Source organism: Prinia subflava, chromosome 9 (genome assembly GCF_021018805.1).
Source record: "Prinia subflava isolate CZ2003 ecotype Zambia chromosome 9, Cam_Psub_1.2, whole genome shotgun sequence".
Taxonomy (NCBI): Eukaryota; Metazoa; Chordata; class Aves; order Passeriformes; family Cisticolidae; genus Prinia; species Prinia subflava.
This window is the reverse complement of record NC_086255.1, coordinates 9,929,486-9,953,487: the sequence shown is the minus strand read 5'-3', so window position 1 is coordinate 9,953,487 and position 24,002 is coordinate 9,929,486. Positions and strand designations below refer to the sequence as shown.

At 39.2% G+C, this 24,002-nt stretch overlaps 1 protein-coding gene across 6 annotated transcripts in view; it reads left to right on the top strand.

The window, feature by feature from the left end:
- The window catches only part of ADD3 (adducin 3), a 92,009-nt gene extending 68,702 nt beyond the window's left edge, over positions 1-23,307 (top strand). For 5 of the 6 annotated variants that reach the window (XM_063405341.1, XM_063405339.1, XM_063405340.1 and 2 more), the window contains 13 exons: positions 9,947-10,085; positions 11,434-11,585; positions 11,699-11,779; positions 12,800-12,949; positions 13,795-13,938; positions 14,027-14,125; positions 15,120-15,302; positions 15,559-15,816; positions 16,901-17,020; positions 18,289-18,378; positions 19,112-19,232; positions 20,129-20,224; positions 20,930-23,307. In XM_063405341.1, coding sequence (XP_063261411.1) covers positions 9,947-10,085; positions 11,434-11,585; positions 11,699-11,779; positions 12,800-12,949; positions 13,795-13,938; positions 14,027-14,125; positions 15,120-15,302; positions 15,559-15,816; positions 16,901-17,020; positions 18,289-18,378; positions 19,112-19,232; positions 20,129-20,224; positions 20,930-21,228 — 1,932 coding nt within the window. In that variant the 3' untranslated portion in view covers positions 21,229-23,307. The remainder of the gene's footprint in view (positions 1-9,946; positions 10,086-11,433; positions 11,586-11,698; positions 11,780-12,799; positions 12,950-13,794; positions 13,939-14,026; positions 14,126-15,119; positions 15,303-15,558; positions 15,817-16,900; positions 17,021-18,288; positions 18,379-19,111; positions 19,233-20,128; positions 20,225-20,929) is intronic. The other variant, XM_063405344.1, reaches the window with a different exon arrangement.
- Positions 23,308-24,002: the final 695 nt, after the last annotated feature.

Here is a 24,002-nt window from a genome sequence, read left to right as displayed (position 1 = left end):
AACAGGATTGTTTGCTAAAGTGTTGTGGTGGAGTGTCTCTTGGATCTGTGTGTTGCTTTGAGTATAATGTGAACCTGTTGACTAAGGAATTCATTATTTTTTGAGTCAATTTATGCAAGCTTGGGTTTGCAGCCAAGCTCTTTTATAAGGAAAATACTCTAAGGAGGTACTGCATAATGTTTTAATCATGATAATTTTATGTTTTATACTCACTTGTAAAATGTGTTCAGAGTCTACTCATTCCTGTTGGAATACTCACATTATGAGTAGCCAGGACTCACAGAAAGACTAAATCTTTAGCCTAACAGATAAAAATAAGTTGGAGAGATCATTTAGTTTTATATGTGAGGATGTTTTTACGGCCCTTTTGATGACAGTATTGAATCTGATGAGTGTAACTATTTCATTAACATTTTGGGCCATCTTTTGCCAAGTTGCCAGATGTAATTAATGTTCCTTCGCTGCAGCCTTTGTGGTGTTGTTTTTAGTAGATGCAGTGTCATCATGCAGATTTTAGGAAGGGGTGTGAAGAGGGGTATGAACCCCTGAGTTTAGGCTGCTGTTTTAACACAACAGAAGATTGTGAGACAGAGAGCTGCTGGGCTGCTGTCAGTGTCCTGCTGCAAGAGAAGCTGAGCCTAGCACTTTTTGGAAAGTGACTGTTCAGAGCTGCCAATAAGTTGCAAGTTTTTGTTGTGTAAGGGAACAGTTGTCCAAATAAGCCAGAGGCCTGCTGCCCGCTTGGCTTAGAGAGAAATGGGAACGTGGGAGCTGAATGTGGGATCAGGCATGAAAAGGAGTTGTCTGAGCTCCCACTTCCCCTCAAGTATCTCCTTTTATCCTCTCTTTTCCTGATAGAGAAAATTTAGAGGGACTGTGCTGTGATTTCTCATGCAAGGGAATTAAAGCATTTTTATACAATATCCAAGACCAAATGTCCCTCAAGGAAATTTCATCATTTATTTGGGGTGGAAAGTGCAGTATATTTTCCAGGCTCCAGCTGCTGTGTGCCATACTGTTCCTGGGACTCAGGACTGAAAACATTTACCTTGTTCTCCTGAATTTAAAATTCATCACATAATGGCCAGAAAGTACTGATGTAACACAGTATAACACAGGTTTGGGGTTGAATTGATGAGTATTGTCCATGGTGTTTTTGTTCTACAACTACAGAATTACATTGTGTTTAAAATTTTCATAGAACTTAGTTGCTTTTCTTGATTATTCCACTTGGCAGAGAGAATGTAGTTTGAAGGTGTTTAGAAGAAGAGGAATTATGAGACATACTTTAAAGAAGAGCTTGCTTTGCTGGTAAATCTTCACCCAGTTTTAGATATATAAATGCATGTATTCTTCAAGCCTTGATAAATGCATTCAGATCAAAGAAATAGTCAATGACTCCTCTTTTGGCAAGTATTAGTAAATGTGAAGTGTATCTAGCAAGGATAGTAACTACCTTAAAAGTACACGAGTACGTTATGGACTTGAGGTGAGCTTTGAACTTGTACTTTATGTGAGCAGAGGTGCACAACAAAGGGTTAATCACTGTCCCATAGTAGGAAGCTTAGGTACTAATTTAGTCTGGTTTTATTAACAAACTTTCTTTCTTTCTTTCAAGTAGGAAAATCTAAATCCTTTAGCCAGAAAATAAATTAGAGAATATATTTCTGGAACCACAGTATATTTTACTCAGCTCATGTTATTGTAAGGGCTACAGGCCTGACCAGGCATCTTCAGACATCAGGCTGCTGGAACTCTCTGATGTGCTGTTTAGTGGCCCATATTAGTGTGCAATTTGACTGCTCCTCTCTGATGTGCAATTTCCCTTTCCTAAATTAAATAATTTAAAAGCTACTGAAAAGCTATTTCCATTACCTCTGATGTTTACTAATGTCTCGGAGTCTGTTCATAATAAACCTTAAACAAATCATAGTTGTTTTCTGACCATTGCCCGTGGAGAATGTCCTGACATTATCAGTAAGTTCTCAGATGTGTTTGCCTAATACTGCGTGTAGCCCCTGAGCATTTGATAGCCTGGAGAATCTGATAAACTGAACGTTTGCTGTTCTGTGTCTGGTAGAAATGTGGAAAGAAATTAAAATCAGCTGGGCCTGAGCAGCCTGATAGCATCCAGAAGCACTGCTGCCAATCTTAGCACAAAACCATTTATTTAGGTTTATATTAGTAATGTCTTCAGGTTCAGAGGATTCAGGTAGCATGTTGTTATTTTCAAAGAAAGGTACTACATTAATCCAGTAGACTAGTTTTATTGCTTATTGGGCCCAAAATACTTACCCTATAATATATCCCAAATCTGAAAAGAAGAGTTGGTTGTTTGGTGGTGTTTTTGTATTTTCCAGCTTAACTCTGCAATTAAAAACAGTTTTGTCTGTATGCTAAACAGTCATATGTGGCTTGTTACACAGAGTAACTATGTCTTTCACAGAGAAAAATATTTTTGCTGTACCATCAAACTCCTTATTTCACTTGTGGTATACAAGTCCTTCTGGCCTTTAATTCCTTCTAGCATTTCTCTGATGCTGCCACCATAGCAACCAGAAACTCTTAAAACACTTTAAAAGAAAAAAGGTAGTGCTTTGTGCAGTTATGGTGTTTATGAAAACTGAACAGCCAGTTCAGCACTGAGGACCTGAGTGAGCACACAGACTGGGAGAAGATCCCCACAGCCATTGTGAAGCAGGGAAGGGGTTGGATTCTTTCTGCAGGCAGGAAGCAGTGCCACACTGCTTCCAGTGCAGTGAGAGCGTGTGAAACAATTACCCACCCAGCAGAAAAGGTAACTACAGGCTTCAGCTAACAGGACAGTGAGTGTAACCTAACAGGAAATTAGGATCAGGGCTCAGACTGCACTGAGGAGTGCCTTCCATCCCTTTATGTTGGTGTATTGGAAGGAAAGGTGCAGGTGAGGGTGGAAATGGGAGAGGATGCATTCCTGTGCAAAAGATGTCCTTATATATGAGATATACATCATTATTTTTGCTGATGTAAGAAGAAGTTGTGTCTGAAATGATGAGTCGAACAGCTGTTTTATGTAAACATAAAAATGCCCGGTTATTGGAATTTAAATGTACAGTCTATATTTTTAATTTACCAGTTTTGTGTGACTTCTTGAGACCCATTGGATGTGTGCTGGCTATTTTTACATATAAGACACAGCTATTTTGAGCTTGGGACTTTTTTTTTTCTTAAGTTGAGCTCTGTGTTGGCAGGATCCCATCAGAATTTACTTAGATTTCATGTTGGATCTCAAGAGTGTCTACTAACCCATGATGACTCTGCAGGATGTTCAGGGCCACTCTGGCTTGATTCTGCCATTGCAGGAAGGCTCAGGTCAAACTATCTGGACTGCAAAACTTTGAGGGGCTATGCTGAGGTTAAAAATGTGCTTCTCTACTGTGCCTCCCTCCCTGCCTTGCACATGCACACACCTCCTGCCTCCCACACTAGCCAGTCTTGCCCAAAAAAAAGTGGGGAGGTAACTATAGAGCTTAGCAACTCTTCTATTCAGAGGTCTGCCTTAGCATGCAGCATGCAGGCAGATTTTTCTCCTCAAAAACAAGCAATCCCACCCACACTTGATTTTTTTTTCCTGGATATGTTATTTTCAAACCATCAGGACAGAGATGAAGGATGATTTAATTTATTTTTCCCCAGCTTTTGGAGTTGTTTAGCATACTTTATTTTATACTGAGTGAACATCCAGTATTTTTGCAATACCACTCCCTTTTGGGGCAGTTTATTTTCTTAAAAATATCAAAGTCCTTTCAGTTCCTCATATGTTTTGGCTTTTACTGCTCTTTTCTTAGAAGTTCAAAAGCCTTTCACATCCTTCAGAAGCCTCACCCCGTGGCCACAAAGGACTCACAACCTTTTACATCACCTGAGGACCTCCTCACTGGGCAGTCCTCTCTCCTTGCAGCTCCCTGCTCTGGCTTTTGTCTCCTCTGACATCTTCCCAATATCCTGCTGGGAAGTCATGCCTCTCCTCCCACTGCAATAGCTTATTTAATTGCATGCTTTCATCATACAACCTGGGCAGCATTTTGTTCACCCAGAGGCAAGAGCTCAACTTGACACGTCATTGAAGACATACTACAGAATGTCCCTTAAAGATCCCCTGGGCACTGTGACAGCATTTTAAGTGAGAGGGTATTTGTGGTCAGGGTAACATCTGTGAGGACCCAAGAAATCCCACTGCCTAACTATCATTTCTGTAGCTGCAGTGGTGCACTGTAAATTCTCACCAATGTCCTGCTCCACAAGTGCACGTTGAGAGAATTTCCCTTCTTTCTTACTATAAAACTGGGTTACCCTCTATTTCCATATTGCTCCTTTCCACTTAGTTTGAACTGTGGGTTTTTTTCATTAGATATAAATGCCAATGGATACAAGTTGAAAAAATACCTGGAAAACCTTGGAAAGCCATGACTGGTGACTTTTCTCCTTGGCTGCAGGAACATGTGCATCCAGAACACCCTGCAGGAACTCTGCCATTCCTCCTAGTGCATCCTCACCATGTGTGTCCCCATCCTTCCAAGTCCTGAAAATCCCAATTAATTATGCTCAGAAATGCGTGAGACCCCTGACGAGCCAAAATTTGATTTCTTCTTGCGTTTTGCATTTCATTGTACATTCCATTTACATTCATTACACTTCATTTGCATTCCATTTAGCAAGATGTATGGTATGGCTTTAGTCCATGAGAGAACAAGAGGAGGAGACCCAGACCCCCATGCAGAGCAGCAGTTGTGTGAGTGGCTGGCTCTGGGAGCTGGGTGTGCTGGAGATGGGCTTGACAAAGGAGTTCAGAGCTTCAGGTTTGGCTGTAATCATGAGGTATCTCTAGGCTGCTTATCACAGGAGTGAACACTGCTGCAGCTCATGGAGGAAAGCCAGTGTGCACCAGGTTAGAGGAGCCAGAAAAACTGGCACAGGCCGAGCTCCGTGTGGGGACTGCCTTGCTGTCAGCCCAATCACTAAATCCAGCCCAGGTACCTTCACCCTCCGGTGCAAGTGAAGAGATTATTATAACTTTAGCTAATTCCCCATTCTCATTACAGAGGCTCCTTCTTTTTGTCTTAACACAGGAGCCCCATCCCCCTTGTTCTCTTTCACGGCATCACTGACGAACACTTTTTGTGACTCTTATCTTCTCCCCACCAGCCTTCAGTCACTGGCGGTTTTTTTGTGGCCAACTCCACCCTTTTCCACTTAGGGCACCGACTGTTTGTGTCTAAACTTCAGTCTTGAAAGAGCCTGCTAGGAGCTGTGTTGGCTGCTTTGGTGAAGTCTTCCTCTCACGGGCAGCTGTGTTTACAGCACAGGAACCCAAATTAACATCTCTTCACTCTCGGGGACAAAATACCAGTTAAGTTTTGAAACTTTTCTTCAGTGGTGGTGATTTGGCTTAAAGACTCTATGTGGGCATGTTTAGATAAGTTTTTTTTAAATCCTTTTTAATCCTTTTTAAAAATGGATTTAAGATATTAGAAACTATGATCAAAATGGGCAAAAGTGAAAATGGTTGAATGGGTTTCTTGTATTTCTCGGTGGCTTTTAGTCTAACAGCAGTGCTGCTATGAAAGGTAGGTTCCTCACATATCTTTTTTAGCTACTTCCCTGTAGAATGACATGAAACTGGTTATTACTGTAATTAGTCCTAATGTGAGCACGTGCTTTCTCCTCTTAAAGGTTTGCAATAGTATTTATAGATGACTTGTAAACCATTATTATTTGCTTATTATTTTATTTCTACTTCTTTTGACATATTTTGACATGTAGAAATCAGTGGTCAACAAAAAAGAAACAGCATAGGTAGTCAAAATGCTTATAAGCCTGTGTACTTCTTAACATCCTTAGAAAGCTGCCTAGCAAGATGAGGAGTCTAATTCCAAGTTTTTTAGAAATATCACTATTCTGCACTATATTTGTGTGTATCCATGTAAAATAGGTTATTCTAGCAAGTTGATTATTCTAGTTCTTCCTGCATATGTTGCCTGAAAAATACTAGTTGTTAACTGGTACATGCAAATGTTGCTTTGATTCTTAAAAGCCCAAATTTACACTGTCAGCTCACACTTAGACTGTACTTCTGAAAGAAAATGGAAGTAAATGAGTCAGAACTGAGGTTGTTAACTTCACTCTTGAGTTTCAGAGAACTGTTGCAGATCTAAGTTGAAAGATTTTTCTATCTAAATTGCCTGAGTCTATGATGTGTATTTGGAAGATGATTGCACATAGTTCTGCAGAAGTAATTTTATGATATTAGAAAGACCTTGACCTAATCATTCTATTAATGACTCTGTCAAGAAAAGCTTTGTCTGTTCTGCAGGCTGTGCAGTACCATGTAAGGTGCAGTACAATCTAAGATGGTGTACAAAAGCTGACTGCAGTTTTGGAGAGAGTGGAATTCTGGAAACAGTTTTAGGAACAGGCTGAGCTGCCCTGTTGATTTTTACTGGTGAGTTTTGGAAAATTCATGTCTCAGAGCAAGGTGGTAGAATGGCACTCAGAGGGTGGATGAGGTGGAAGCAGAGCAGCAGCCTGCATTCTACCAAGGTCCAGCTACTCACTTGGGTGTCTAAAATAAAAGCTCTACTCAACATCCTCCCAGGTGTGCATCTTGTCTGAAATGTCACTGTAGCTCCTTTCCAGTGGCTCTCATGGGCCCAGTTTTCCTACCATGGGATACTTCCTATGCAAACCTTCAGTCTGATGCTTGAGGTGCTGTTTCAGCACAAACAAGAGGGAGACACAGATGCTTGGCTGGGCAGGTGAGGTCCCTGAAGGCAGAAGGATGCTTGTGCAAACAGGAGATGACTCCCAGCTGTGGAGGGCTGGGTTCTCCAGGCTGCATCCTTGCTGTGTGCAGGCACAGGCAGGTGTCTGAGTGCAGCTGTGTTGGCAGGATCGTGGGCAGCCGTGAGGTGCAGTGCTGCTCACTTTGGGACCTGTTCCCCACTGTAAAAGTCACTGCTATTTGTGCCTCATGTCTAAAGTTGTCGTGGTTTCAAACAAACAAACAAAACAATACAAATGTACCCGGTGAGCCTACTAAATCCCAGGGCTGAAATTTGCTCTTGATTGAGCAATGCTGAGCATACAGATGAATAACACAATTTTTCATTCATCTGACAGTACAGTTTTTCCTTTGTCAGCATTTCGTGTCAAGTACTACATCTGAAATTACCAGTGACCTTTCCACTTGAGAAATATCCGCTTTGTGCCAGAGCAGCCCATTTGACATCTCTTTGAAAGTCTCTCTCTCCAGTATTACTTACTTGTATGCCTTTGGCCTCATCACTGTGGGCAGTGTAATGCCACACATATATAAATATATTACAATCTCATGAATTAAAGCCAACCAAACCACTTGGTCTCCAGGCTCTAGTTAGCTTTTCAGAAGCGGGTTTCTGCTGCTCTGATCAGATCCCAGAATCAGAGCCCTGAAAGCAAGTGGTTTTACAGAAATCAGTCTTGTACAGTGAAATAAATGTCCAATAAATATCATACATTTAATGGCTCTTATTAAGGGTAAATTGTTGACCACAAGAAGGTGGTGCCCTTCATAGGAGCCCACTGGGATTATGAGAAATGGAAGAAGGTTGTGTTAGCACATGTGGGATGGTTACCTAAGGATATACAGTTCCAAGTTTCAAAGGTCTGTAGCAGTGAATGAAATGTATGGAAATATTCATAGATATCCATGTGACAGGCTGCTAGAAAGCATCATTATGCACTGGCTTGTGGATAAATTTCATACTTGATTTTGTGTACTTCATCCATATTCTCACCTGCTTTACATCTCATCCCAAACCTCTATATTTGCCACTTTCCTTGCTCTTACCTATCTTCTCTTATTTCTAAAACTATTTTTAAGGGAAGCTGCTTGTTTGGTGTAACAAAGGTGTTGATACAACACTAAATCTTCATTTCTAGTAGCCTCAGCAAATGTATAACATATTACTGTTAGCATTAAGGTGCAAAATTAAGCTCAGAAGAATGAAAATAACATGACCAAAGAGCAGAAGAATTTAAAAAACAATATGGTATAAACCCAAAAATCTCTCTAGTCAAAATTTTCCCAAAATATATTATATTACCTTTTTTCGGCTATAGAAGTAACATTACTTGTACAGGTTTAAAAAAACCTCCAGAAATCTGAATATGACTAATAAGACTTTACTATTAATGTTTTTGCAGATCTTTTCCATAGTCCTTGTTGAATTGAAGGAATAATTTAATATAATGCAGGGCATTGGGCAGCCTGGTCCAGTGCTCTGCTACTCTAAAGTTCTAAAGTTCTTCCTCATTTTGAGCTGGAACTTTGTATATTTCAGTTTATGGCTCTTCTCCCTGTCCTTCACTTCTTTTCCTCCAGTTAGGTTCCTTTCCTCTCTCCATTCCATGTTTTTTCTTTCCTTTTCCTCATCTGCTCCTTTCTCCTGCTGCAAAGACCTTACCAACAGCAGCCACAAAAGAGAAAAATCTGACTTTGTGCATCTTCAGGCTGCTGAGCAGCTATTCAGCTGCTTGGGGGATGCCACATGAATATTCTGGTGTACACTGAGAGATCTGTGCAGGGTCAGTCAGTGGGAATTTTTAGAGGCTTTGCTTATGGAAGTCTCAGGTACGGACATGATCCTGACAAAATTATTCTAAGGAGAGCACGGATGTCTGAAAAGTTGGTAATTAGTAGTTGTGGAGGCTCAACTGTCTAGCTGAGGAGACTGTATCAAGTAGAGTCTTGAGGATCACTTTGTGGGGTTCAGTAGCACTCTCTCTTACTAATCAAAACCTGTTGGTGAGCAGACCCAAGGGATTGGTGGATTTTGCCCAACAGAGTGGGTGTTTTGAAGGACTGAATTAAAATTCAGTGAAGAAATTACGTTTGTCATGCAGAACTGTTTTCTTTCTTTAATTGAGAGCAAGTGCTCTGCCAAGGAAGGCAAACTGAAAGGAGCAATTACTTACAGGGAGTAGTCTGGAGTTATAATAGGAGCCAGCTGCGTGGTAAAGACACCAAATGTGTTTTTGGAAGGGATCAGGAGGAGCGTTCACAATCCACCTCAGCTCGTGTTGTGTGCAGCTTTGGGTACTGCATGTTTGGGGAAAAGCTGCAAGATGCTGCCAAGAAGTAATGAGAGGGCTAGAAAATGTAACCTATGAGTCTGAAGGAACAGAATTTATGTAGTCCAGGAATGTCAGGGCTGTAGTGGTCCTAGGACAGGGGTGTGTTGTAGACAGAGAATAATCTGTTTATCATCTCAGAGGAACAGGCTTTGTCCACAGTGCATAGTATATTAAATTTGAGATTATGACAATTTTTCATGATATATTCTACAAGAGTTTATCTCTTGGGCTTGCAGTCACTTTATTCAGAAAAAGAAGGAAGGGTTTTTCCCTTTGGGGAAGGAAATAACCAGAGAGAAGATAGCATTCTTTCCAGTTTTTGCCTGTCTGTGATATTACTTGAGCATGGATGAGCTCCAGTTTTCCAGTTGTTTATAACTTTATCAAATTTGAATGGGTTTTCAGAGGGATTACATTATTAAAAAAATATCCAGCACAGAAAGCAACACATCTTGATTGAATTTCAAGTATCTCTTCCAAAATATGGATAACACTTTAATTACTGATAAAAAAGGGTTTAATAATTAAAAAAAAAAATACAATTTATCTTGTCGTGTACTGGGAAATAGTAAATCATCTGTGACCAAACTCTTCCTTTCTGGCCGCCAAATTGCCAATACCTAGTGTGCAAAATATAGGTTGGATGATTAAGTCTGGCATAGTTAAAACAGCTAAAAACAAAGTCTATGGGAAAGATATAACATTAATAAGAGGCAGAGCTACCAGCCCCACCTATAACAGAAATAAGATTATCAAGGCCAGGTTTTTTGATGATTCTCAAATGTTTCTACAGGCTTTTAGAGAAGATCTGGAATGCCTTATTCAAGAACAGATGAAGAAGGGCAATAACCCCAGTGGACTGCTTGCATTACAGCAGATTGCTGAATACATTACAGCGAGCACTTTTACAGGTTTTTCCTCATCTTCACTCAGTAAGTGAATTACATATAAACTGCTCTTTTTTTTTTTTTTTTTTTAATTGTTACCAGGGCTTAGGAACACTGGGATCTCCTCTTTCCTTGAATAAAAATTCTGTCAGAGCTTGCTTCAGCTGTGAAGTAGTGCAGATGGTGGCCTTAACTTGCCTTCTTGGGCTTCCTTCTCTCAAATTCTTTGACTTGTATAATGATGTGCAAAGTGGTTGCAATCCTCAAACTCAGTTATTCTATAATTTGTTAATAAAAGGGACGTAGGGAACAAAACAACAAAAAGGTTGTGCCCTTTTACTATTAGAAGTTTAACATGAAGATAAACTGAGATGTGAAATACATTACCATTTAGTTTCTTTATTTTTCTGCTCTTGCATGTACAACTCTGAGGTGGGGAGAATACCCTGGCAAACTGAATTATCAGATAAACAGCTCCCACAGTTAAGAACAGCTTCTAGTCTGCACTCTGCTTGTAAAGATGTCACTGGGATTTCGCAGTTAACACCCAGCTTCTTTCCAAGTCATGAAGCACTGAGATGTTCAAGTCTATTTAAGTTCTGTGGGTGGACATCGTATGGGAGCTTACAAACCTGAAGTACAGTGGCAGCTGTCAGCATTCATCATCTTTGGAGATTTTGTCCCAAAATGGTACTTCAGGGTTTATTTAACAAAACGAGTGGAAGAGAACAGAGAGCCCAAATAACCTCGTGTTCACGTCTCTGGTTGGTTACTGAGACTCTGCCTCCCACTGTTGTCTCTGCTGCGTTAGCCAGAGACAATGGGGACAGATCTCAAAGTGCACACTCCTTTTGTTGGAAACCAAAATGACTTTTACCTCTTTTGGTCTTAACATTCCCTCTAAACAAAGGTTGTAGGCTGTCAAAAGGCTTGATGCATTCCTGAAGGGGAGAAGGGTATGTTTGTGTAGTCACAAGTCAAAGAGACAAATTGATCTTTGTGATTTCTCTGTTAAGAAGTGATACCTTCTGTCTAAGGATTTGAGAACTCTTGCACTAATCTTAATTTCTTCATTAAGACTGAATTGAAGTGCTAAGACTGAGGTATCTCTTCAAATTAGTAGGTGTCAGAAGTCCACAATGAATGTCTTCTCCTGTAACAACAAACCTCAAAGTAACATGTAAAAATACTTAATTAGTGACAAATGTCTTAAAGCACACTTTCAGTCCTATATAAGATATTGATTCGGGAGACAGCTCAGGAAAATCTTTATTCAGTCTCATAAATGCTGGTACTGCTTTGCTAACCATTTAAATACACTGCATTTGGAAGATCATGGCAAAGCTGGCATAATTGTCCAACTGGCTGTCATCTATTTTTGTCTGTTTTTCAGGCCATGGAATGATTACACCCATCAATGACCTACCTGGGGTAGATACCTCCTCATTTGTTAAGGGCGAAAAACTTACTCGTTGCAAGTTAGCCAGTTTATACAGATTGGCTGACTTGTTTGGGTGGGCACATTTGCCAAATACCTATATCTCAGTAAGTATTTTAGAGAAAAAAACCTAAATTAGAATCTCGCTTATTCATTCAAATTATTTTTCCCCTGATTAATGTAAATTAAAACAGTAATCCATTTCCTGTCTCCTTTGCAGGTAAGAGTAAGCAAAGAACATGACCACATTCTAATCATTCCAAGAGGGCTGTCCTTTTCTGAAGCTTCAGCTTCTAATTTGGTATGTGATTCACCTGCTGTAATAACCAACAAGGCTTATCCTGTTTTCTAAAATACTTTCGTGGCTGCTTAAATGAACTTCTGTTACTATGCTGTTGTTTGGGGTTTTTTAATGTTTACCCACCAGATGAAAAGCTGATTAACTGCTTGATAGTAGCACCAGTATTTCTTCTTGGGTGTAGCTTCACTTTCTGTTTCTTTGTCTCCAGCTTCAATGTGGAGCAGCAAAGTTTTGTTTTCCTGTCTGATGAAGCACAGCAATAGCCTTCCATGACCTGAGAGTGTGGCAATACATGTGAAATGACTCTGTAGGAGTAGTGTTATCAGGATCACCTCTTCCCTTTAGAAGTGAGGAGATAAAGTCAAATAATCTTCCCTAGGCCCAGCAAATGAGCTGGGGGAAGTTACAGCCTGGAATTTAGGCAGTGGTAGCTTTTAAATCACACAACTTTTGGTGCAGAACCTGCCATATGCTCTTCATGTCAGTGCATATCTGTAAAGAAACTGCCTCAAGGTGAAAGGGGTACCAAAATGAGATTGATACTATTACATAGCAAACACAGAACCCAAATAACATGACATATGACCCTGCTGTAGTTTTCTGTTTAGCCAGGAATTACTATTTTAATGTTCCCATGAATCTGAAAATTCCTTGTGCATTGAATATTCTTACTGGAAATTTCTCAGGCTCTGAATTATCTTCGTATTTAAAATGTAGGAAATGTAAATTAAATGCGTTTTTGAAAGTCAGAAACAAGGAAAGGTCAGCTAGACTGAGGCAGAATATATGTTGTGTCAGGGTCTTATCCTTACTTCTTCCATGGCTGAACTTCCAAGGGCTAGTACAGCAGAGTGTTTTACTGACACACAGATTCATGGCTGCTCTCCTGCTTTTTTTGTGCTCTGAGCCTTGAATGGATGTGGAGAAATTTGGTGCTAGCTAAGGAAGGAATGGTATTTTCCAGCTAACTGAAGTTGTCACCAACTTTCTGAATCTCATTTGTCTGTTTGCCTTTTTCAGGTGAAGGTGAACATCCTGGGAGACGTGGTGGACCAGGGAAGCACAGCTCTCAGCATTGACAGTGTGGGCTTCAGTCCACACGTGGCCATCTACTCCACCCGCCCCGACGTCAGATGTGTCATCCACATCCACACCCCTGCCACAGCTGCTGTGAGTCTTCCTTTGGCACACACTGAAAGAAAACAGCTTCACCTTATGAGCTTAGGACATATTTCTCCTCACAGCAGTTGCATTTTTTTTGTTTTAAAGTCAGCTCTGCACTGGTAAATAAAAGTGTGAGGTTATCAAATAGAGAGAGAGAGAGCTGGGCCACCACGGTGGAATGGGATCGGAATAAACTGATGCTCAGACATTATTACACTCAAGCTGAGGAGCTTGCAAAGCAAATAGCTTACACAGGCTTCATTTATAATATCCTAGATAGTATAATGTGCTGGATAAAACATCTTCATTTGCATTATGCAGCTCCATTTTTAAGTGGTTTGATTAGTAGTTACACTTAGTTTGGATTTACCTCAGTATTTAAATGTTATAGTTAACATAAACTTCAAATGGTCTGTATAATAATGATAAAAATGGAAGGAGGCCAGAAAGAATTGGTTTGAAATAACTGAATTCTTATTATCTAGAAATGCAAATATATATATATACATTCCTTGCCTACAGACAAAATAAAAAGGAATGAATAATTTCTTTTATACTAGCTTTTTGAAGCTCTAAATGTGGGAAAGAAGGATAAACCATTAAGTTAGCTGAGAATTAAACATGAATAAAATTCACAAAAATTTCCTCAAATAAATATGTCCCTAAACTGTGTAGCACCTCTATCACCCTATTGCAAATTAGACTGGTGGAGGGGGTTTTTTCCTAAATCTCCCTATGGAATTTGTCTGTCTTCTAGCAAAGTACACCCTGCTAAGGCTTAGGTGGTTGAGATGTGAGTTTTAAGAGTTTCATTTTTCCCTAGCTATAAGCATTTAATTTCCATGAAACAGGTTTCTTCTATGAAGTGTGGCATCCTTCCCATATCACAAGAGGCTCTGATTCTGGGAGATGTTGCTTATTACAACTATCAGGGATCTCTTGATGAACAGGAAGAGAGAATTCAGCTTCAAAAAGTTCTTGGACCCAGTTGCAAGGTATTCAGCCTCATTTATGCTCTTCATAAACAATTTTCATGTTCTGCTCCAGTTTCTACCATTTAACATTAGTGTCTTCTTTTACTAGGTGTTAGTCTTGAGAAACCATGGTGTGGTAGCACTGGGAGAGACACTGGAAGAAGCATTCCACTATATTTTCAACGTGCAACTGGCCTGTGAAACGCAGGTGAGAGAGAATTTACCTGTGTTTCATTTCAAGCACTTACACTGCAGAGTTACAGATTATATCCCTGATGGGAAGAGCTCTTCCATTACACAGTTTGGAATAACAGACTGGAATAACCAGGGAATCACTGAGGGAGTGGCACAAATCCTCATTCTAGGAACACTGACACAGTCTCAGTGGTGTGTCACTCTGAAGGGTACAGCAGGTTTTGTTCCATGCTGTGCAGAGCGAGCCTCATGCAGGGAATCTGTCAGATAATAGATTTGCTGGTACGCACTGCATGGGGAAGTGTGACTTCACATCTCTCGAGAGCCAGCTCCTCTGCTGAAGCTGAGTGTTGTGGCAAGAAAAGAAGCTTCTCTCTGTGATCACAGATTTGTGAGACCAAATTAAAAGAAGGTCTTTAGACTGATGGTAACAGGTAGCATATTTAAAAATAACTTGAATCACAAATTCAGTTGTTTCCATTCTGTCTAACTTTAGCTAGCTGGTGAGGTATCCAGATGTTACCTATAACCTGTAACACTGAAAGTGTTCTCACCTTTCATAAGTTTTAAGCTCATCCCCAGAAACTTCATCACTTCGTTCTTGTTCCCCAGTGACCCTGTCCTCCCAAAGAGGTATTTGGATGTGCAAATGGTGGGCTCCCACTCCTTTCCTTCCTTGCTCTACCATTCATTTTGATTTCAGACACTCTTTCATTTTGAAACAGCTAGAAAAACAAAAGTTTTTTAATGATGCAGAAAGATGTTTTTAAGGTACTCTGAAAACAACTGTTTGAAACTTCTCCTTTTGAAGTGCAGTTATTAGCAGATGATGTAATGCTTTCTGTAGCAGTCACTTGCTATATATTTTAATACATTTTTTGGACAGTAAAAAACTAACCTGAGAAGTAACAGCAGCATGTATTTAAGCAACCTCCTGCTGCAAATTCAGAAAAGCAGAGAATACAAAAGCTTTTTCAGAAGTGAAATACACTCCTTGATGTCTCCAGGTTCATGCATTAGCTGGAGCAGGTGGAATAGACAATCTCCTACTACTGGATCTGCAGAAGTTCAAGCCTTCCACACACGCCGTGGCAGCAATGGGAGGAGGTGGAGTTAATATGGCTTCACAACAAAAATGGAAAGTTGGGGAGCAAGAATTTGAAGCACTCATGAGGATGCTGGACAACCTGGTGAGAGCACGTGGCTGGTGGTATCTGTGTATCCTGTAAGGTTTTGAGTGGAGGATTAGCTTGTGTGAAGCAAATAATTTTTTAGTCATACTGTTTCTGACAGCAGTATTCTGTCTTGATAAGAATTTATAATGCTTTGAGCTTCAATTTTGTCCCACCATCTTACAAATGTAAGTAGTAAGTGTAGTAACTTAATAGTGAAAATCCTTATTTTAATTTTTTTAAACATTCTTTTCTTATTTTTCCTCCTTTACAGGGATATAGAACTGGCTATGCCTATAGGCAACCATTAGTCAGGGAAAAACCCAGACATAAGAGTGATGTTGAGATCCCAGCCACTGTGACTGCCTTTTCCTTTGAAGATGATACAGTCCCACTTTCCCCCCTGAAATTCCTTGCACAGAGGCAACAGAGGGAGAAGACAAGGTGGCTGAACTCTCCAAACACATACTTGAAAGTTAATGTGCCTGAGGAGTCCTGGAACGGGGAAACCAGTCCCAGGACTAAGATCACGGTAGGTTGATATGTTGGACAGTCACTTTGGTTTTGCCCTACTTGCAAGTAAGTTATGCACAGTTTATGTGAGGAAATCTTGAATAGGATTAGCAAATAAGTTTATTGAGCAAATTAAAGTAGGCTTTTCAGAGCCTTGGTGACATTGGTACTGAGGGCTCCTCTCTTTGAGGAGAGGGGTTGACTCTAAGGTGATAAAATTTATGACAAATTTTATGGCTGTAAGATGATAAAATTTATGATAAAATTTAACAATGATTTTGCAGTTCTAACCATCTCCTCTTATTCCTGAAGTAGAAAACAGTTTTTCTACCACTTCTTCTTGTGCTGTTATATAGCACAAATATAGTAAGGTTTTAAGTCACCCGTGGGTTGTTCTTTTTTTACATGAGGGAGACACGAGCTCTAATTCATCTCTTGCTGCCCCCTTTCTATTTGTGAGCCTACTGAAAACAGCTTTCAAAAGGTCTGTTCGTGCTACAGGCTTTTAACGATGACAAAGATTTCCCCCTCCTGCAGCTCAGCAAGATGCTGACACTTATTTCCAGCCTGCAGAGAGGTGGCCCTCGTGGGACTACAGAGCGTGTTACTGCTCTTCAGCTGCTCCCAGTACAACCGTAAAAGCATCAGCTCCTCCTGCTGGCAGGCTGGCAGGTTTCTGAACTTGAGTTGGGGAAAAACATCCTTGGAACCCTGCTTGAGAAGGGGAAAAAACCTGTAGTCAATATGTGGTTAGCAGAGGTGGAAGTTGGTTGCATGAACAAGGGCTCTGGATCTAGGTGCCAGTTACTAGAAAGTGTGAGCCTTTGTAAATACAGGATCATTAGTACACAGGTATTTTTTCAGGAAGGTATGTCAGTATTTACAGAAAGTAGTCATGTTCAAGGCAACTTAAACCCTCTTGGGCAAACTCGCAAACCTGTAAAGGACTAGGGATTATTTTTTAGGTGTCATGTGGAATTGAGAATAGAGTCAGAAAGTCCTTCCTTGATATGTCTCTTTAACAGTAAGACAACACAGAGAATTGTTCTTTTCCATCATACTGGGTATTTTAGCTTCTATCTCTTTATTTTCCCCTCTTTAAGTGGATGAAAGCTGATGACTCCTCCAAGACTAGTGGAGGAACGCCAATCAAAATTGAAGATCCAAACCAATTTGTTCCTCTAAATACAAACCCAAGTGAAGTGTTGGAAAAGAGAAATAAGGTAAAAGAAATGTAATGAAGTGAAAATTGTAACATTTCCAAATAAAATTATGTGTTCAAGTAATGATTCAGCAGAGCGGTAAAATAACATTTTCAAATGTTTTGGTTTTATTAAGAAGGTTCTTACACTCTATGTGATTTTTGGCACCAAAAACATGTATTTAAATGTGTGATACACATAAAATCTGTAGATACATATGTAATATTTATATATTTAAATTTTGAGTCCAATAGTCTGATGAAGGATGAGTGTTAACTCTGGAAATGATAGATTTGGAATGCTAGTCCCTGTTATTTAGCATTTTATTTAGTAGATAATTAGGTGTCAACACCAAAAGAATTGCTGTGCGTCATCTGCAGCATGATTCAATCTCAGACTCTAATCTTGTTCTGTTCTGTTTTAATTTGCCTAGTGCTTGTTAAGCTGGAATTTCTAATGGCAGTAAAAAAAAGAAAATGAGAGATTATTGTTGGATCTCTCTGTAAACAGAATTATCTCTCTGCTGTTCCCTTCCAGCATGATAGACACTGATTATTAGACTGACCAAATACTCCACCCTCAGCATAAATATATTAACAGATATTCAGGACTTTTCATTTGATTGCTTTTTTTTCCTTGGAAAGCACTATATCAGTGTCCTTGGGGACTGAAGTGGAGTTAGAAGGAGCAACTTCCTTCGTCAGAACTGGAAAGGCACCCTCTAATCATCCAGAAATTAATAATACATGTCCCAGCCAACAATTCTTAAATTTGTGCATGTCACTGGCTCATAGAAAGTTTATTCCTAATTCTCTGCTGTAGGATTTTTTTAATATGATCTGTATTGGTATTTATATCTGATCTGTCAATCTCTTTTAAGTTCTGACAATTAGAAGCTAGGGCTGTTAGTTTGGGGGAAACAATAAACTATTCACAGAAGGAAAAACTTTACCAACCTTTGTGACCAGAGTTTTCTCCAACAGCTGAACATGTGTCCTTTATGAGGTGGAGAGGAGAGGTTCAGGGGCTGTTCCTGGGAGCTTATTTCTAAATGTTGGCTTACATGAAGTGCAAGAGCTGGGACTGGGGTTAATATTTGTGAGTACTGAAAGAGCCAAACAACGTATGCTGTGTATTCAGAGGTGGAAGAAGAGTTCTTGATTTTTAGGTGCAGCTTGATTCTCCAGCCATTCACTGTTGCCTGTGTTAGTAGCTTTGCAAAGCTGATGGGCACAGGATTTGTTAAAGAGAAATATCTGTTTCTAACCCAATTTATTTTCTCTCTATAGATAAGGGAGCAAAACCGATATGACCTAAAGACAGCAGGGCCTCAGTCTCAGCTGCTCGCAGGGATTGTTGTGGATAAAAAGCCAAGTTCTGTGAGTACAATATAATTAACTAATTTACAGCTGTTCAGGTTATTTGGCTGCTTGTCTTTCCAATGTCAGCTTGGACCATTTTCATTCTAAATGTTTCGTTAGAACTGATTCTTTTAATGCCAGCTTTCGAGTGTGATGCACCTTACTCATGTTTCATTTTAAAAGTTTATAAAGTTAGTTTCCAATTGAGATGTGCATGTTAAGTTTGGCATCATTAATATTAATGAAGTAGGATCCTTGTTTAAGATCATTTAAGTGAGATAGGAAGAACTTTATGATGCATGGGTCCAAAAATAGCCTTCATTAGTGTGTGGAAGTGATGCTTAAGATAACAATTGAGTCCCAGAAATAGCTGAGTTTAAAAGGTGGGATGTGACCGTGGGGAAGACAGCTTTCATTAGAAACAGGCTTCTTATTGGGAGAGAGAGTTTCCAGTTTCTTATCTGCCCATATTAATCTTTTCTTGAATAGAATATACTTCCAAACACTATAGATATCCCTAATAAGGTTATCCAACATACTGTGGTGAATTGGAATTGGAATTCTGTACTTCTAAGAGTTTCCAGCTATCCAACAGTTAGTACATCTGTGTTTTAATTCTGTATTCCCTACCAAAACTTGGTCACCAAACTTTGGCTAAAAAAAAAAAAAAAAAGGAAAAAATAAAACCTGCACATTTGCTTGTTGCTTCTTATTTTTTAAGTGTTAAATTCTGTGGCTCTCTCTTTCCCAGTCAATGCAGTTTGATGATGAGCACGCGCCGCCAGCACCACCCAACCCGTTCAGCCACCTCACTGAAAAGGAACTGGAAGAGTACAAGAAAACCATTGAGCGCAAGCAGCAGGGGTTGGAAGGTCAGCAGTGTGGTTTGAACTGCTGGGGTTTACATTTTCATAATAAGCTTGAGAACATCTGCTGTAAAAATTGTGTAATGTTTGTTATTAGCGTATACTGCTGGCAACGAGCTTAGAACTAATCATTCCTTGAGGTGGTAGAATTCTTTTGTTAAGTGTGGTTTGTTCTTTTACTTTAGTTAGTGCTGAAATTAAAGCAATGAATGGTTTGCAGAGAAATGGGATGGATGAAAACACAATTAACCATAATGAATTTTTGTGTCAGAATCGTAGAATGACTTAAGGTGGAATAGTCCACAAAGGTCATCCTAATCCAACTCCTCCTCAGAGCTGATATTAAAGTTAGATCAAGTAGCTCAACTCTGCACCCAGCTGAGCAAAAGTTTACTGAAATGCTTCTCTAATTTTACTTCTGTTCTCTCAGTATGCAAGTCTCACCTCCTTTCACTTTTCACATCTCTTCCAATACTCCCACTCCATAGAGAATTACTAATTCAAGCTTGATTTTAGTTTCTAACAATAACACTTATTATGAATTCTTCTTCACTAATACTGTGTAATAAAACACCTTTGCTGTCTGTCACACTCAGGACATAGTGTAATAGCCTGCTGTACCAGCAGACTGTGATGAGATAAAACCATGGGGAATGCTATTGGAATGCAACCCTGACACCTTTTTTAATGCTTTCTAATAAGGAATTGATATATACCAATTTTTATCAGATAAAGCAAATCCACAATTCTTTAGAGTTTTAACTGTGTATTGTAACTTCGTGCTATTGTCAGCATGAGCAACACAAAGCTGTGGCAGACGTGTAAATCTTGTAGCACCAGCACTGACACTCTTGCTTGATTTTCACTTTTGCTTGGCTACTAACTCACATCTTGTCCTGCAGATGCTGAACAGGAATTATTCTCAGATGACGGTTCATCTGTGTCACAAATTCAGTCACAAACTCAATCCCCGCAAAATGTCCCAGAAAGATTAGAAGGTATTCCATGCAATTTCTGTATGATGCCAAGGGCTCCAATAATGCAAGTCCTTGACTCTTCTGCTGCACTTTTACACTTGCATGAAGTCACCTGAGTCAAAAGGAGCCCTCTTTTGTGAAGTTTGGGTGGTACTCTGTCCAGAGAACTATTTTTCACAATTTTTTCTAATACATAATTCTCACAAACAGAAAACGACTCAGGGCATGCTGAAACTTAGATATTAACCAGGTGGAGCGAATAGATATTGTACTTCATTTTACTGAAAATGTTAAGAAAAGTTCTTTTGCCAAAGACTTTTCTAGAAGTCTAAATAGACATTTTAAAAGGCAAGCCCTCCAATGCCTTCTGTGTGGAATGGCTGTGTTTTCATAAATCAGTCTCTTGCTGTAAAATGTAATTCAGACTGTGCTTGAGGCTGGGTATGCTGTGTAGGCTATATTTGTACATACTCTATACAGCCTGAGCTGTGCATGCACCTGGCAGAGATAAGGTTAGATTTTTCAGCCCATTTTCCCTTAATGACTTTTTGACTGTGTTGTCTGCTCACAGCAACTAAGAGTGTGGATAAAGGGGAAAAAACACATCTAAGCACTTCGGGTTTCATTCCTTGGATCATAGTCCAGACCCACAAGCTTTGTCTCAACACTGGGGGGTTTTGCATGGAAAGTGTACATAAATAATTGCAAAATCATTTGCTCTTTCAGAAAATCATGAGGATTTCTACACCCAGGATGCCAACCTAATATCTGTGGAGATGCCAGTAGTGGTGGTGAACGGGAAGGAAGATGCACATGACGTGGAAGAGGATCTCACCAGGAGGGTCAGTCAGTTAACCATGAGTACTGTGGAGAGCGTAGAGATCACCATTAAAGGCTCTGAAAAGATAGAAGAGGCCCTGTCCCCTGAAGGGTCACCTTCCAAATCCCCTTCAAAGAAAAAGAAGAAATTCCGCACCCCATCCTTCCTGAAAAAGAGTAAAAAGAAGGAGAAGGTAGAAGTGTAAGTGCAGCTCTGTTGTGAGGAGACATTGCACATTTTAAACGTTTAAGTTGACCATTAACAGTGTAGTGCTAGGGGTGTGCAGTAACTGGACTTTTAACATAAACAAGTAGAAACTGGAAGAGGTTTTGCTTTAAAGAAACCAAACAAAGAGACAAACAAACAGACCTTTTATGTTAATTGCAAATTAATTCATCTCTCACTTAGCTGTGTCCAAGATTGCTATGAGGGTTGGAACCATTGATTAGTTTGTGTAGAACTACACTGGCAGGTGCTCAATTACCGTCATAGCAAGGTCAAATACCGTCACAGTATGCAGCAGCAACTTCTGCTTGGAGTATTTTGCAGACCTGACAATTTTCAGTACAGTTAAAGTCTTTAATAAAGTTACTGTTGAGTGATCATATGACTTTAAAACTGCTGTCTTATTTGGAAACCAGATCATACATTTTTGTATTGTGGTTTTTGACCATATATTTTACGTTTTCTGTATCCCTATTTGAGTGGGTACATATTAACAGCACACCTTTACATCTTTTTTAAGATTAGCTCATATAGAAATATTATACACTGGCACATAATACTAGGGGAAAAACTGTGTAAGAGAAAGTTTATTTGGAATTATACAAAATGTCTAAAGAATTCCATTATTCAATAACTTTTTTGCCAAATACTTCATTTTAGTGAAATATAATTTTTGAAAACTTCTTTTTTATTCTATCAGTTGGGGCAGGGGAAACCCTTATTTTTCAAGAAGGGGGATTTTATACACTTAACATTGATAATTTAGTTTAACTGGCAAAACAAAAAGAAGATTTTATATGTTCAAATGTTTGTATACCATTCAGTATAAAGGTATTATAAGCATGTGAACCAAGCATTTAATAGTTAGAGTGTATTTAAGAATGCTTGGTTTAGAGTATACTTAAATATAATTCAGGAATCCAGGGAGTTCAAAATCAAAGGATAAATGCATATAAAATTGAACTGGATTCATGTTTAAAAATTATTTGTGGGTTGTTCTTTTTCTCTTTCATGGTATTGCTAATGAATGAAGAAAAATAATCTCTTAACCAAATGAAGGAAACAAAAATGTTAAAAGGGAAAGTGAAATAGTAGGGAAATAGGAGGAGACAAAGAAAGTAAAAGTTTGGTGATTATTTTTTTTAAATATATGATATGGATTGCGGAATATTTTTATTAAATCAGCAGAGTGACATTTCCATATTAGAGGTTTTAAATAATTTGTATGGATTCATGCAGAGTGCAACACTTTGGGTTTTTTCTTCAGTTTCATTCAAATTGTAAAAGGGTCTCGTGAATCTGTGTTGTCCTTTGGATGAACCCAGAGCAAATCAGAGCCTAGTGCCGTGGGTAAGGGTGCTACTGCCACTTACTCATTTTTACTTGTATTGTCATTTTAGTACTTTTACTGTATTGTAAATACAAACTAAACATAGAAATTAACATAGGGGTTTCTTCACTGTGTCAAATGTCTGTAAATCAGTCATCACAATAGGAAGTACATCTTTTAAGATCCATGTGATTCCCAAATTACCGGTTGAAATATTATACCATATATAATTGTTAAATATGGCTGGAGAGTGGTTTGGCATGCAAAAATGTTGATTATAGCATGTTCGGGGGCTGGTTAGCTTTGACCGTGTAAGTGTGATAATGCAATGTTGGAATGGATCCTGGAAACAATTTTCTAGCTGTCACTAAATACTGGAATCAGTGTTTTTAATCATAGTGGAAACTTTCAGTTGCTTACTTTGTTTTTTATGTTCTACATTATTTGTGTTGTATTACAACATATGTAGAAACAGTAACCTGTGAACTACGCTTTTCATAACTTTTTTAAAAATATATCTAAATGAATGCAATGTGCATAAATATTTTTTAAACTGCAACCGTGAACTATTTGCACCTTTTGCTAATGCCTCTATTTACTTGCTTTGGCATAAAGAATGAGCCAGCCAACTCTTGTGTCCTGTGGAAAATATATAAATGTTCTCTGAAATTGCTCATAGATGTAATGCTAATTAATGTTAAATCACAAATAAACAGTATTTTAAATAGATGGATTTCATTTCTTTTGTTTATGCACTCCCATCTCTTGCTTGTAGAGAAGATGCTTTGATTATGCACATTGCTTCTCAAGAGTTTATTCTGGAGAGAACTTGTTCTGCTTATCCTGAGAGCCCTGCAAGAAAACAAGCTGATCTTGCTGTTGAGCAGTTTTTGTCTGTCACAGGTGCTGAGAGGAAAGGGAACAGGCCCATGGTAAAAGGCAGGGCACTGCCAGGAATTGTTCTGAGCCCAGGGCTCTGTGCTTGCCCATCCTGGGCTGTCTCCTGCTCTGCAGCACCATGGCACCACAGGTGACAACAAGAGGGACTGGGAGGGTTGTAGTGCTGAGTAAGTACAGGGCAAGGAAATAGCTCGCAGAAATTACCCTTTTTTCAAAAATTAATATTAATAAAACAAAGGTTTTCATATAGAAAAGCTTAATGTAATGTTATTTGAAGATATCTGTGTCACGCTTGCCAACATATGGTGTATGTCGGAGCCTCTGAGGCTGCAGAGGTTGCAGTGTTTTGTTTTTGTAGCTGTATCAACTCTGAAATGTCTTTAAGGACTTCACAAATGTTTATTTTCCTTGTTCTTCCACAAATCAGCCTTTTGTTTCTGTTTACAAGAAAGTCAAATGCAGCCCTCTGAGTCAGAAGACAGCTTGATGAACTTGGTCCCCATGTGGTAGGATAATTTCAATTT